This window comes from Grammomys surdaster, unplaced genomic scaffold, assembly GCF_004785775.1.
Source record: "Grammomys surdaster isolate TR1022 unplaced genomic scaffold, NIH_TR_1.0 97, whole genome shotgun sequence".
In the NCBI taxonomy this organism is placed as follows: Eukaryota; Metazoa; Chordata; class Mammalia; order Rodentia; family Muridae; genus Grammomys; species Grammomys surdaster.
In genome coordinates, this window is record NW_021604576.1 from 2,548,630 (window position 1) to 2,564,288 (window position 15,659).

Here is a 15,659-nt window from a genome sequence, read left to right on the forward strand (position 1 = left end):
AGAGAGAGAGAGAGAGAGAGAGAGAGAGAGAGAGAGAGAGAGAGAGAGTCATTTCCTGGAGAGCTCCCAGAATCCTTCAAGGCAGTGATATAGCACTTCTGAAAAGCTCTGAGAGGGGCTAGGCTAGGTGACCTATGGAACAAAAGACAACCAATCCAAACAGATTTAGATGGGTGGCTGCCCAGTGGATAATATGGAGTAGGACCCTCATGCAAAAACTGCAGGTTTTAATGAGACAGTGATTTCACTGGAGGCAGAACACAGCAGTGGAGGAATCACATTCTTCTCTCTGCCTGACTTGAGGGCAGTGGCAGGGTGCAATGTTGAGATAGAATCTATTGTTTAAAACTGCTCCTGAAGCTGAGGCTCTCCCTAAAGTTGTAGCCTGACTGTGGTATCTGTTCTCCAACAGGGCTGCCTTGTCTAGCCTCAGAGGAAGAGGATGAGCCTAATCTGGCAGACTCTTGATGCACCAGAGTTAGGGGGTGTTGTACGAGAGCAGGAGGGCTCCACTTTCTCAGCAGAGAAGGAGAGGGAGGGTTAGGCTTTATGAAGGGGAGACTGGGGGCAGTATTTGGGATGAAACAACAGCAAAAACGCCGTGCTCCCAAGGGAACCAAGAATGCAGAAGAATCTCGTGTCAGGGAGCCTGAATTTTACCTGCTGCCATCCTATGATGAGCCAGAGGTCTAGGAGACAGCTACCAAGAGCAGGAGGACTGGGCACTGACAAGCACCTGTGGTGGGGAGCTCTGATGAGGAAAGTGAAAAAGCTGTCACACAGGGCTGTAGAAAAGGGGAGGAGCGACGACTTGCGGAACTTGTGGGGAGGACAGTGACAGAATGAGGGGAGGACAGAGAGGAATGGATAAGGATAGTGTACAATGTAATATATGAAATCCATTACTTTTTATGCTAACTTAAAATATTAATTATAAAGAAGAGAAAAATAATAATGCACATTAAGGAATACTGAAAACTCTAAATAACTACGTAAAAGCTGATTAGTCTGTTTTTCCTAAGCTCCATTGTGTTATAGCCTCTATTCCTCATTTTTCGTTTCTAAGTGTATTTAAATGTATGCACGGGTGTCTGCCTGTCTGTATGTGAGCCACCTGCGTAAAGATGCTTGTAGAGCTATAAGTGGGTGCTGGGACCCTTGAAATACAGGCAGTTATGAGCTGTGTCAAGTGGGTGCTGGGAACTGAACTTACGTCTTCTGCAAGCATAGCAAATGCTCTTAGCCACAGAACCGTCTATCTTTTCAGCATCCTCATCTCCATGTTACTCACAGATACTCAAGCACTGAGTACTCAAGCAGCCAAGAAGAGCCAGTAGCCATCTGGTAACTTGGCTATAAGAAGTCACATCAGCCACCAGAATAGGGTGTGGTTTCAGCAAAGGCAAGAAAGTACCAGTGTCATGGTTATCGAAAGAGAGCCAATTCAAGTCCTGAGCCAGCCTAGCCTCGGCTATGACTCTGTTCTCTACCCTCTCAGCCCTCACCTTGCTGATGATCTCTGCGTGGATTAATTACCCACATCTCCTCATAAGTGGTATCAGTAAGCTTCTTCTCACCTTCACATCACCCCAAAAGTCACAATTAGTTGTTGCTCACCTCAAGTTTGTCCATCTTTGTCCAGTCAGAGGTAATGGGCTCTTTTGCAGAAGATTGCTTAGTTTATGAGTTAGCAGTTATGTGCAGTTCTTCAGGCTTTTGAACGTGTCCAGTGAGAGGACAATGCCATAGACAATTAATTGAGTGACCTCCCTAGAAGCCTAGTGTTACCTTTTGCCACGTACTAGGCAGAAGTCTGCACAGAAGGTTCTAAAGCTTAGACCTGGGTCAGAGCTTCTCTCCTGCTAGGCTCAATCTGTGGCCTCGAGACCCTTCTATCTTATTTCCCATGGCCTCCTCACTACACACATTCACATAAAAAAGAGGGAGGAACAGAAGCGGCATCAAATAAGCTGTTTGGAAAATATTTTGCCATGAAGTCCAAGAATTCACTTCCATTTTATTCTAAAAACCATTGTAAAGGGTAACAATGAAACAACAAAGCATGGACAGGCATATCGTCTATGACTCAAGTGACCACCTCAATAGTTGACATATCACTTCAGTTCTCCTAGTTTGCCTGGAAAGAGGGGTATTTTTTTTAATGATAATTATGAGAATCATGAATATTTATTCATTTTTCACTGCTAATAAAACTCAGAATGTATTGCGATATTTAAATATTGAGAGAAATCCATGTCTCAGAAAAGCTCAGATGCTAAGAACTCAGAAAATGGGGATATCAGAAACGGGGAAAGTTTGGAGTGAAGGTGTCCAGAGTTGCCAGAGAAAGAGTAACCCCAAAGGCAGAGAACCAGGGATGACAGAGGTCCAACTCTTTTAGAAACTAAGACTCATTTCCTCAAATATTAAAGACATACTGCAAGATATCCTTGCTTAAAATTGAATTCTAGATGAAAAGCTATATGAGCATATTTTATATTTAGAAATTCCCATAGCAACATTCAATATGGTAACTACCACATCCTAAAAATCATTTTAAAAATACTATTCTTCATTTTAGCTTTGAATAACCTTCTAACCATTATCAATCAACAAACAGAGAATATCACATATTGCATACCAGCACATGATAAACTTTGGCTTCATAGGAATTTTATAGTGGCCATGGTACACTGTATCTGCCCTGACTCACTTTCTGGGGCTTAAGTTAAACAGTCAGAACCCATTTATCTCTTTTCTGATATAGCAAACAGATGTGCTGCCAGTCAAGGTACCACAGATGGCTTGTATTTCACTTTTCCTAAAAGCCTGGAATGTCAGCTCTTCCTACTGAGACAGTACTTTTTCATCCAGATAAAAATATACCAGGTTTCTAAAAGAGAAATGCTGGCTGTCAGTTAGCAGACTTCCCCATGCTGGCAGCACAGAGGAGATAACAGGTCACTCGTGCCTTGAATGGAGTTGGGATGCCTGCATTTCACCGATCTTTGAGCTATCATACTAAGATTTGATTTCTAATTTTATTTTCTACTGTTTCACCTTTGCTTTTAGAAAAAGATGTTTTCATAGGTTAAGCAGTATTACATAAATCAAGCACATATTAAGGGTCAATGCCAAGAAAAAAGAATTCAACTTAAGAGATGAAAATAAAAGATTGGCTCCTGTTTAAAGGTCACAAGGCTTTATTGTATTAACAGAAGAAAAAGAACAGGATGTTAGTGCATGCTTCTGTAAAAATATAAAAGATTATGTGCTCATTTTACCTCCCTATTTTTTTAAAAATAGGAAGCTTTTAAAACTTAGAATCATTTTTTTCTACAAGAAATTGAAGTTTTTAGCTTTCTTTTTCTGTATGAATGCTCCTTTAACTACAATATTTATTTAATACTGGAAGAACATTTAAATTGTGAGGACCTTTCTGGGACTTAGGGCAACTGTGACAAGTAAAATAAATAAAAAAACAAATAAAGACATTGTTTTCGTTTTCTACAAACATTTTTAATTACATAGTTACTCATAGTTACTCATTGTGATGGTCAATAAAAAGAAACAAGTGGATTTTGTAACAGATGTGAAACTTTGTAGACAGGGTAGCAAAACAAGTTCTTAATGAGGCCAATGAAGAGAAGACCAAAAGAATAGAAAGCCCTGTGCCCAAGTATTCTAGGCTCTTCCCCACTTTCTCCACTATTAGTTACAGTGTATCTTGTTTTATGTAGAGCTCCTTGATCCACTTGGACTTGAGCTTTGTACAAGGAGATAGGTATGGATCAATTTGCATTCTTCTACATGTTGACCTCCAGTTGGACCAGCACCATTTGTTGAAAATGCTGTCTTTTTTTTCCATGTATTTTTTGAATGGTTTTAGCTTCTTTGTCAAAGATCAAGAGACCATAGGTGTGTGGGTTCATTTCTGGGTCTTCAGTTCTATCCCATTGATCTTCCTGCCTGTCTCTGTACCAATAGTTTTTAACACTATTGCTCTATACTATAGCTTGAGGTCAGGAATGGTGATTCCCCCAGAATTTTTTTATTGTTGAGAATAGGTTTTGCTATCTTAGGTTTTTTGTTATTCCAAATGAATTTGAGAATTGTTCTTTCTAAGTCTATGAAGAGTTGATTTGGAATTTTGTTGAGGACAAAGCGGCAACCCACAGATTGGGAAAAGATATTTATCAAGCCTACATCTGATAGAGGGCTAATATCAAAAATATACAAAGAACTCAAGAAGGCAAACTCCAGGGAACCAATTAACCCTATATTAAAAAATGGAGTACAGAGCTAAAAGAGAATTTTCAACCGAGGAATCTCAAAAGGGTGAGAAACACTTAAAGAAATGTTCAACATCCTTAGTCATCAGGGAAATCCAAATCAATACGACCCTGAGATTCCACTTCACACCAGTCAGAATGGCTAAGATCAAAAACACAGGTGGCAGCAGATGTTGGCAAGGATGTGGAGAAAGAGGAACACACTCCTCCATTGTTGGTGAGATTGCAAGGTGGTACAACTACTCTGGAAGTAAGTATGGCAGTTCCTCAGAAAATTGAATATAGTACTATCTGAGGACCCAGCTATACCACTCCTGGGCATATACCCAAAAGATGCTCCAACATATAACAAGGACACATGTTCCGATATGTTCATAGCAGCCTTATTTATAATAGCCAGAAGCTGGAAAGAACACAGATGTCCCTCAATAGAAGAATGGATACAGAAAATGTGGTACATATATACACAATAGAGTACTACTCAGTTATTAAAAACAATGACTTCATGAAATTCTTAGACAAATGAATGGAACTAGAAAATGTCATCCTGAGTGAGGTAACCCAGACACAAAAGAACTCATATGGTATGTACTCACTGAAAAGTGGATATTAAAAAGATCAAAATGCATATGATACAACCTACAGACCATATGGAGCACAGAAGGAATGAAGATCAGGGAGTAATTGCTTCAGTCCTGCACTGAGAGGAAAACAGGATGATTGTGGGAAGGAGAGGGGAACAAGGGAGGAAGAGTAAATAAGGGTGGCAGTATCAGAATCTGGAAGACAATTGAGAGAGGCACAGAGGGTCAGGAAATTGAATAAAAATAGGTAGCAAGGGAGATGAGGAACCAGAGATTGCCACTGGTGGGTCCCAAACACCAGAGAAATGTGAGGCTCCCAGGACCCAGTAGGATTGACTTTAGCTGTAATGCACAGAGAAGGGTGAGATAGAACCTGTGGAGACCACCTCCAGTAGATAGGCACAGCCCCTGGTCGAGGGATGGAGCCACCCACCATCTCAAAGTTCTTTTTACCCAGAAATGTTTCTGTCCAAAGGAAAAGCAGGAAAAAAAATGGAACAGAGACTGAAGGAAGGGCCAACTGGGGAATGGCCCCACCTGAGGATATATCATGTCTGCAGACACCAAACCATGGTCAAGAGGCACTTGCAGACAGGAACCAAGTGAGGCAATTCCTGGGAAGGTCCAGCCAGCAACTGGCCAATTCAGAGGTGGATTCTTGAAGCCAACCATCAGGCTGATCTCAGGGAACCTGATGGGGGAGCTGGTGGAAGGACTGGAGGAGTGGAGGGGGATTGCAACCCCACTGGAAGAACAACATAGACTAGCCTGACCACCCAGTTCTCCCAGAAACTAGACCACCAACCAAGGAGTGTACCAAAAGAGATCTTTGTCTCCAGATACATATGCAGCAGAGGATAACCTTGCCTGACAACAAAGAGAGGAGAGGCCCTTGGTCCCGGAGAGGTTTGATGTCCCAGAGCAGGGGGATGCTGAAACGGTAGGGCAGGAGAGTGTGGATGGGTAGGGGAGCACTCTGATACAGGCAAAAGGGATGGAGGAGGGGTAACCAGGAAGTGGGATATCATGGGATGGGGAGTTGTTAGAGGGGTAACTGGGAAGTGGGATAGATATCATTTGAGATGTAAACAAATAGAATGATTAATAAAAAAATTTTTAAAAAGGGAACGGAAAGCCACTTTGTGGTAGCTGATTTTTACATTGCTGTTTCTACATATCTAATAAGGATCAGCTTATAAGAGAATGGCTCTATTTTGATTCACAGTTTCAAAAGATACTGTCTACCCTGCAGGAGAAGGCACAGCGGTGGGCAGCTGCATGGTGTCGGAAGTGAGGAGCTAGGACTCTGCTTTTTTGTATCTTGGCAGAATAAGAAGTAAAGAGCAGACAGGAAGTGGAGCAGGGCCATAAAACCTCAAGGTCTGCCCCCACTGACCAACTTCTCCAGGCTGGCTTTACCTCCAAAAACTACTACAACTTTCCAAAGCAGTGAAGTCATCAGGAATGAAATGTTCAAACACATGATCTTGGAGTATATTTCACATTCAAAGCACAATGTGTCAAACAGATTATTATTCATTTATTTGTAGTTCTGGGAATTGAACTTATGACCTCATGGATACTAAACAAGTGCTCTAGAGATACACCTTAACCACTCCCTTCCTCTATTCTTTAGTTTTTATGGCCCAGGGATTTGTTATGTTCCTTAGGCTAGCTGTAGTGTGTATCCTAGGCAAGCATTGAATTTGCCAGCTTCTTGTTGGCACCTTTCAAGTAGCTGAGTGATGCAACCAGAGAGGGACAGGCTCTCTTGCTTGATCTCATGATCCTGGGGCCAGCTCTCCCTACTATTGCAGGTGATGACCGGCTAGGAGGGTAGAGCACCATTCCTGTCTACTCGCCACTTCCTGGCAGATGGATGGCGGAGCGGGGTGGGGGCAGGTCTCCAGTACTCCCGCCCTTGGGGCTGGCTCATCTGCACTAATACCACTAGGGTCAGTTCTGCTGTGCTGTTCAGGCGAGGTGCAGGGCCTGCTCTCCCAAGTGCTGCAGTTGATGAGGGGCAGAACTAGCTTTCCTCTGCTCATGACCTTGTGGGTAGCTTTCCTAACTGTCAGAGATAGGTCTCCCACTCTCGAGCCTTGCGGGCCGGCTCATCCATACCCACCAGAGCCAGCTCCACTGTGCTCCAATGTGCCTCAGTACTGCAATGGTGAGACCTGGGGGCCAGCTCTCCAGAGTACTGCAACAAGCAAGGAGCAGCGGCAGTTCTCTATAGCTCTTGAATATCCACGTGGTCCCTGTTGGCTACCCCACCAGAAATGTACCCACGTTCTCTAGTGTTAATATGAGATACGGACATGACACTGAAGTCTGCTGTTGCATAGCCAGGGACCCAGACATGGCCCTCAGTGGCAGCTTGGGCTGGGACCTCACTACGACCCCAGTGGATGGGGCTGGCCACTCACAACAGGCTACTCTTCCTCGCCTTTGAATGTCCAGTTTTATCTCTGTTCAGAATGCTCTAGCTGTTCTGCTTTTTTTCTCTTCCATATGACCACCGCGTACTCAGATATTTTGGTACCTCCCACTACAGCCTGGCCACAGGCTATGCTGGCAAGCCCCTGGGTGACATTCTCCATCTGCTCTACATGGTGTGGCAGCAAACGGGTGTTTATGACCAGGCTGTGCTGTGTGAGGGGGCAGGTCTGTGGACGGTATAGTGGTCCCTAGGTCTCTGTCTATCTTTCATCTTTTTCCCTGTACTGTGTGGTGGTAGCGGAGCTCTGTGTATCTATGGCCCATCTATGCTGAGGGGTAGAGGGCAGGTCTGTGAACATCTTCTTTCCCTGCCTGTACCATATAACATGGCAGACATAGGCCTCTGTCTGTCTTCCTCCTCCCATGGTCTGCTGCCTGGATTTTATTTGATTTGATTTTTTATGTACCACAGGCATCAAGCTAGCATAAACAAAAACCTCCCTTTTGCTCTACCCCTGACTGATAAAAGAACAACAAGGTGTCTCTTTGCCCATTGCCAGGAAAAAGGAGGACGGAAGATAATATTTTCAAAAATTTTATTTTCCTGCATAGTTCCTCTGTTAGCTCTTTTCTGTTTTTCTCTGTTCTTTTTTTGTTTCTTTCCACCCTATTTGTATCTCTGCCCTCTATAAGAAGTCTGGTGATTCTTTTCCACAGATTGCATATTTAGCAGTAAGTGGGTTAGGAACATGTTGGTTGGTATTAGAGAAGAGATGATATTTCCAGACTATATCCTTCATGACTCTTCAGTTTTGTCATTTTGTACTGTCGGGACTTTTGAAAGAAGTCTTCCTGTTGCCTGGAGGAGATATTGTCAAGACTCGGAGAATTTAGTGAGTAAAAAACTGGAAGCGTCTTCATTTATGATGCAAACTTTTATTTACTCCCTCACCTATGCCTAGTATGGCTCGAGACCACATTTAATATTTTACCTTTGAAATGACGACAAATTTGAACCTTGGTTGAAAGTCATTGTTGAGTAGAGGATGGGCTGTGAGGGTCCAAGTGCTTCTTACATAAATCCCCAACAGGTCTCTCTGTGTCAGCCCAACCACTACTCTCCCTGTTGTGGTGGCAAATGTCACCACAGATCCCGTAGCCTTTCCTTCCCTACTTAAACCTGTGGCTCGGAGCTCCTTCTGTCTGGGGCGTGCCCAGGGCTTATCTACGTCACTCTTTCCAGATTGTGATGCTGTAAACATCTGCTTTTTAAATAATCTCATTTCCCTCTTTTTCATGTGGCTTTAGGAATCTAAAGATTCTCCAGTTCTAGAGATCTGTTGTCTTCGCTTAGAAATTCTATGTATGTTTTATAAACATCTTACCTGTCAAGTATTTTAAACCCTAATGCACCACTTGATTCACTGTCAGTTAAATGTTTAATTCTCGCCTCTTAATTTCTACATAGCAGTCAAGATTTAACCACTCACGACAATTTAAAATATTTTTCTTCAACTTGTACACATTGCAAGTTCCTGGCTTGTCTTAAAACTTCCCACCCCATACCCAGCCTTCCTGGCTCCTTCTCTTCCCATCACCATCAAAAGCTGCACTGTCTTATTGAGCAGGCTTAGAGTCTCTCTTCATTTTAGTTACTTCCCTGTGTGTAGATGACACAATCTAAGTTTTTACGGCAACTCCAGCACTCGATGTTACTTATGAGAAAGAGATTTCTCTCTCCAATGGTTTAGTTGCCTTCTTTTAGACACCACTAAGGCAGTGTAGAGTCAATAAAAGCTTATGCTGTTACATCCCCACACTTGACTTTCTTTCAACATTCTATCTTGGAAAAGTCAGTACCCAAGTATTCAAGCTAAAGATTAGGTTTATCTTGAATCCCCCCCTTTCATCCCATGGGATTCTATATTTCTCCAAATTCTACAGCTATTGTGGCAAGCACAAGTGCAAGCCACTTTCTATTCTCCATATTTACCACCAATATGTCTTCCAAATACAAGCATCTCTCACCAGAATTGGTTAACCAGCCTCCTTACCCACCTTCCTGATTCTATGCCCTCAAATTCTTATCTCAATTACAGGCTAACTCTCATACCCTCTTTCCGAAAGACTAAATGAGCTTTCATGTCTCTGCTTGAAATACTGTCTTATTTGCATCTTGGATGTAGGCTTACATCCTTAGCTTTGGTGGCATTATGGAGGATGTAGCCCATCCCTAATCCAGCTTCATCTTCAATTGTGCTAATCTCTCACTTTTCCAAACTTTTAGTCTTACTATTCATGTTTATTTCCTTGAGTGCTCTGGGGCCATTTCTGACACAGAGCTTCTGAACATGCTGTTACCTCTCTGTTGTCTAATGACTAAGATCTTGATTTCTAAATCCTCAGGTGTTAATCTCTTACAGTGTGAACTAAGTTTTCCATCTTGGGTTCTTCTCTGTTTCATAATAATGTATTTATTTACACACATGTATTACCACCATATTAAGAATTTCCAGAATAGCTTTGGGTATCTCTTTTGGGTATTTGTATCCTCTGCACAAAATAGTCTACAGTACACAGTTAATACTTGCAATTGCACTGTGAGGGAAGAATATAGTCAACATAAAAAAATTAGCCATCACTGATAGAAGCAATCTGTATTTTCATGATAAATTGAGACATGCATATGAGTTTCAAGAAAATATTTTTCAAGGAAGATATTGTTCTAGAGAATAACCATTGACACTGCCTTACTTTCTTTGTTTTGCCCATTGCCTTCAGGATGGAGAGATTCAGGTCTTCAAGTGCGGCCAGGACATTCTCATATTCACCCAAGTGCTGAGAAAAATATTCTGGAAAGTAAAAGTATTAAAATAATTTTATATTGGGGTTTAGATAATCATAAAACAAAAATCATAAAAACAACTGATAATTTACTTCATAAATCAGTAAGCAAATAGTGGGTTTATATAAGTGATAACTGAAAATCTTTCAAATGACTTTAAGGTAATAGACTAATTTCATTGGAAAAGAAATTACCTACAAAAAGTGTTCTTTTTTACAAAAATGTGGGTGGGTGGGACATGAATCAGGGCATGACGGCAAGGTTGAGTTAGTAAAATGTTCTTCTCAACAGTAGATTTATTAGCCATTCCACTAGGATAGTGATTTCAGAAAAAAATGTAAAAATGTTTTCGTTTTTTTCTAGGGCACATTTAGGAAGGTTAGCTTTCCCTCAAGGTTTGATGCTGCAAAATCACAAGGGAGGCCATCTGGGGCTCTACCCATGGGCACACTTCTGTCACATGTAAAAGCAACTCATGACTTCAGAGATTTATTTCAATGGAGCAAAAGCCATGTTTGTCATATTTTTCCATTGCTAGGGATAAATAATGCCTTGGAAATTATGATTAAAATGAAAATGTGGAACACAAAATAATTTCAAATTAGTTGAAATGTAATACAGATAAAGGGAAACTTCACTTATAGAACTCCGATTTCTAAAATCATGGACATCTAATGTTAACAAAACTTCATATATTAGAAGGAGCAGAGCTTTTATTTACCATGTAAATAGTCTTTACCACTTCTGTGAACCATCTATTGATGAACTACTACTCTTATCATCATATTTATGTATTACCATTATACTTTAGAAATTACGTTAAAATCACATAGAGATTTCAATTACTGGGGCATACAGTAACATGTTTCATAAAAATGCTTTTATTAATTTAGTAAATCTCCAGATAGGGAATTTGATGACAATGGTATTAGCAAAAGTGGAGACTGGAGGTATAAATCAGTTGGCTAGTATGCTTGTTGAACATGCGCAAAGCCTTGGTTTCCATACCTGATACCATATAAGCCATATATCCCTGGTGGTGCATGCCTATAATTCCAGAATTTAGGAGCTAGAGACAGCAGGATCATGTATTTAAGGTCATCCTTACCTACAGAGAGTTTAAGTCAAACCTGGATTACAGAAGACTTTGTCTCAAAAATGAGACAATAAAAAACCTGGACAGTTGATGGATTGCATAGCCAATGTTTAAGCTTCTCTGAGAATGCAATACAGTGTACCAGAAGCATCCATGATTCCTGTCAAAATATAGCCTATACACACATAAATTAAAAATAAATGAAATAATTTTTTCCTAAAAGTAAAATGCATTCTTGATTTGGAAATCTTTAAAAAGCACCGTGACACATCTTTTATAGAAATTCTTTTAGGGAAGAATTAGTGACCTAATGAATGAGCAAATACTCTTTAAATGTATAAAAATTAATGGTTTAGGTCTTGGTTATATTACTAATTTCCTGATAAGGCTAGCTAAGATATTTGTTTTATCTGGGTAGTGATTATAATAAATTAAATCCATGTGGATACTCTTTATGAATCAATGTGCAGTTAAAATATTCATAAGATAGAAATAATATATATCAGGATAGAAGCAATATTAAGTTGAAATAAGCAAAATATGAAAAGAAAAATCCAGAAAAGAAAAGCTTGTTAATTAAGCAAGACTATAGAGGCATTTCACATATGAGAATTAAAAATTCATCCAGTGAAAATAAAAGAGAGAATTGAATGTTTTAAAGGTGTTGTACAATGAGGCTATGTTGACAGAAGAGTCCATTTTCAATTGAAAAAAGAAAACCCACCAGCCTGGAGGCTTCAGATTGGAACCTTTTAGGGTCTGGTTCATTTCCCTTCTTCCTCATTTTTGTTGTTCATCTTAACATGGACACAGTTAGAGTGGGAGCAACCACACTGTAAGTCATATACCAGCTAGCAATGACTATAACTTCGAGAAGGAATGGTACCAACTACAACGCCAGCCCTGATAAACAGCTTGAACTGGGAAGCCAAGTAAGGTGGTGAAGCTTGGTGTCATTGATGCCCTTTCACAGAAAGATGCTGCAATTTCTGGTGAGAAGGGAGGCCATACAAGATATAAACACTCCTTGCTTAGTCTAAGTTCCACCTTTTATCTTCAAATTGAGATCTGTGTTCTAGACTGTCTGTGGCAGTCCTCCAAGGCTTCCCAGCTTTTTCTTTCTGTGGACCAGTGGTTTGAACTTGCTAACACACACACACCACCTCAGGCCCACAGGCCAGCTGACTCACAAATGTGTTTTAATAAGACACTAGATGATTTATGGGAAGTATCAGTCCAAAGAACTTGGTAGAAATTGAGATTATTATTAAAGTCTCATCTACTACATCCAATTAGGTTTTGAATTAAGGCGCAGAAATCAGCATTTTCTAAAGATTTTGCAGAGTATGACAGGCAAATTATATTTAAGATGGCTATATACAACAGGTAGATAAAACATTTTGGAAAAAAAAAGGTGACATCCTCCAGCTTTTCTCAAAGACTTTACCTGGATGTGGTGTTGATGATTAGGGAGAGACAGTGAGGTTTCAATAGACAAGGGCAAGGATCATTGTCAGGAGGGATTTCATCACAGACTAAGGAACATGAATCAGCCAATATGGAGTAAAGGGAAGAAGAGGAAATGGCTGAGCTTGGAGTAATGTCATATTTCTGTCACTACACTATAGTAGTGACATATTTCTGTCACTAATCACTATTCTGTGATTTATTAATTAAATCACAATGTCAGTGTATACTAGGAAATTGCTTTTTGCCAATTATATGATATCATCAGAGAAAAGACGATTTGGAGCAAATATTGATCACTTGAAACACATGTCTTGCAGCCAAGTACATGGCTTGAACCTGAAAATGGACCCCCAGATAGAGTTATTAAATTAACAGGCTGGTAAACCAAAGACAGGTAAGATTCTGCACAAAGCCTTACCAACCTAAGACATGTATATTGCTTTTGATAATGCATATTCCATGATGGGTAAGGAAGGCATTCTTGTCAGAACGACCTAAGACAGGGTCAGTCTTGTTAATGAAATAAAAAAGGGGGGAGGTGGAGAGCCTTTGGGGCTGCTTGGCAAGAATCTGACATGGACCAAGGACAAGAAAATGGGCTGCTTGGCAGGAATATGACATTGGCCAGGGATAAGGAAGTAGGCTTCAGGCAGGCATCTGACATTAGGCTAGAACAAAGAAGTAATTTCAGGTAGAAACCTAAATATTAGGCTAGAACAAGGAAGTAGGCTTCAGACATGAAAATGACCTTGGGCTAGGACAGGGAAGTAGGCTCAGATACTTTGGTCATCCTGATAAGCCCTTAGAAACAATGATCATGGGAGTGTTCATGTAATTGGGTTTAATGCCTTGCTTTTTCTTTGACTACTTATGTTTATTGTATTGCTTGTTCCTTGACTATTTGCATCTATTGTATTGCTAGACCCTCAACCTAGAACTGACTTTAATACATGCATGTAATCAAAATGGTATAAAAGCATAAAGGAGGAGGGGGGATTCGATAGGGGGTTCTAGGGAGGGAAAAAAAGAGAAAGAAACACATGTCTTTGGGTAACAAGAGAAAATAAAATCTACTTTTATTGAAATACACAAATAAATTCCATGGATTAGCTGAAAACATAGTCATACAGCCTTTATAGAAAACTTAGAACCAGTTTTTCTCAGTTGATGTGAAGGACTTTTGAAAAGTAGTCTTGATACTGGTTGTGTCAATGGAAGAAAAGATTGCAATTCTTTTTTTTTTTTAAATATTTATTTATTTATTTTATTGATGAGTACACTGTAGCTGTCTTCACACACACCAGAAGAGGGCATCCAATCCCATTATGGATGGTTGTGAGCCACCATGTGGTTGCTGGGATTTGAACTCAGGACCTCTGGAAGAGCAGTCAGTGCTCTTAACCGCTGAGCCATCTCTCCAGCCCAAGATTGCAATTCTTAAACAGATACTTGAAGAACATCATCTTCCACAAAGCAAATTATCTTTCCATGCATAATCAGCACAACACCATCACTAATAAAATGCTCACAAGAGGTTAGATTTTCCATTCCCCTCAGCATGATATTAGTAGTGTTGGATTTTAGATTTTATTCTGTGATCCAATCTTCCAACTCTAGTTTGGTTTAAGAACAAAAGGGTCCATGGCTAACGCATCAGAGTAGGAACTTGTCTCAGAAAGCATTCTCTTGTGACCTTGAATGGCTTCTATTGTGTGTCCCTTGTTAGCACTTCCCTGCTTATAAGCCAGGCAGAAAGGGAAGTAAATGAGATAAGAGACAAGGCTTAATACTCTGTAATCTGCAGGATACAATCAGATAGAAATGTCCAGAAATGATTATTCTAATGCAGTTGGTCAATCAGTGTGGGTCAGTAGACTAGAAAAACCTTAACAGAAAAATACACTTTGAAGAAACATACATAGTCAAAATTCACCAATGGTTTTTCAGCTGGTATACTCACATGATGCAACATTATTAATTGAAAATGTTATTTATATATTATTCTCATAAATTAGACTGCAAAAATATTTTAAAATAATATTTTAAAAGATTTTGAGTTTTAATTCCATAATTGAACTAACTGATGAATTAAGGAAAAGCTTAATAAAGCTAACATGTAGATACCTAGAATACATAATTGGTTTCTAGGAGAAAGTATATGAAATCTCCTTTCTATGTCAGTCAAGCCTCATCCCTCCCACACCTACAGGAAATTTATATGAGATGTGACCTGACATATTTCACTTGCTGGCACTGAAACTTTGGCTCTGATTAAAACCCAACTTAAATATTTTATGCCCACAAAATAATGGGAAATGAAACTGCAATTTAGAAGTAAAAATGCATATTCTAGAGCAGAGCAGAGTATTATAACAAAATTATGAATATAATCACTGGATTTTAAAATTATAAAAACATTCTGTTCACTCAAAGCCCAATCAGTTCCCTTGCTAAAACTGTGGGGGAAGGGCAGCATTCAAATTATCCAATATAGACAGGGTACATAACTAATCAAATTTTGTTTTTATAAAGGAAAACAGAATCATGTATGGATGATTAAGTGAAGGCTTACTGTTGTGCTTTAACATTTGGCAGTTTTAGGAGCTGAGATATGCCTTAAGGACAAACAACAGAGTAATCAGAGAGGAGCCACTAAATGTTTTTGTCTTAAGACATATTAGCAATAGTTATGTTTTTCAGTCAGCTCATCTTACTCAGGCAACGTTAGTTGAGTATAAAAAGAATTACCTGAACAATTGGGGGAATTGTTACTTTGGTGTGCTGTACCTAGACATCTAAAAGAGACCGGTCTCTACCTTCACGAAATGATCAACGTGGTTGTCTTAGCTCTTCCCATTATCTCACACTCCACTGGCAGGGTCGGTCTACACAGGAGGATAGACTACAGCTTGAGCAGGGGCTGTCTACAC

General features: G+C 40.0%; 1 protein-coding gene across 1 annotated transcript in view; it reads right to left on the reverse strand.

Moving 5' to 3' along the window:
- The window catches only part of Necab1 (N-terminal EF-hand calcium binding protein 1), a 140,657-nt gene that overhangs the window by 61,746 nt on the left and 63,252 nt on the right, over positions 1–15,659 (reverse strand). Inside the window, exon 5 of the mRNA XM_028780915.1 lies at positions 10,073–10,170. Coding sequence (XP_028636748.1) covers positions 10,073–10,170 — 98 coding nt within the window. The remainder of the gene's footprint in view (positions 1–10,072; positions 10,171–15,659) is intronic.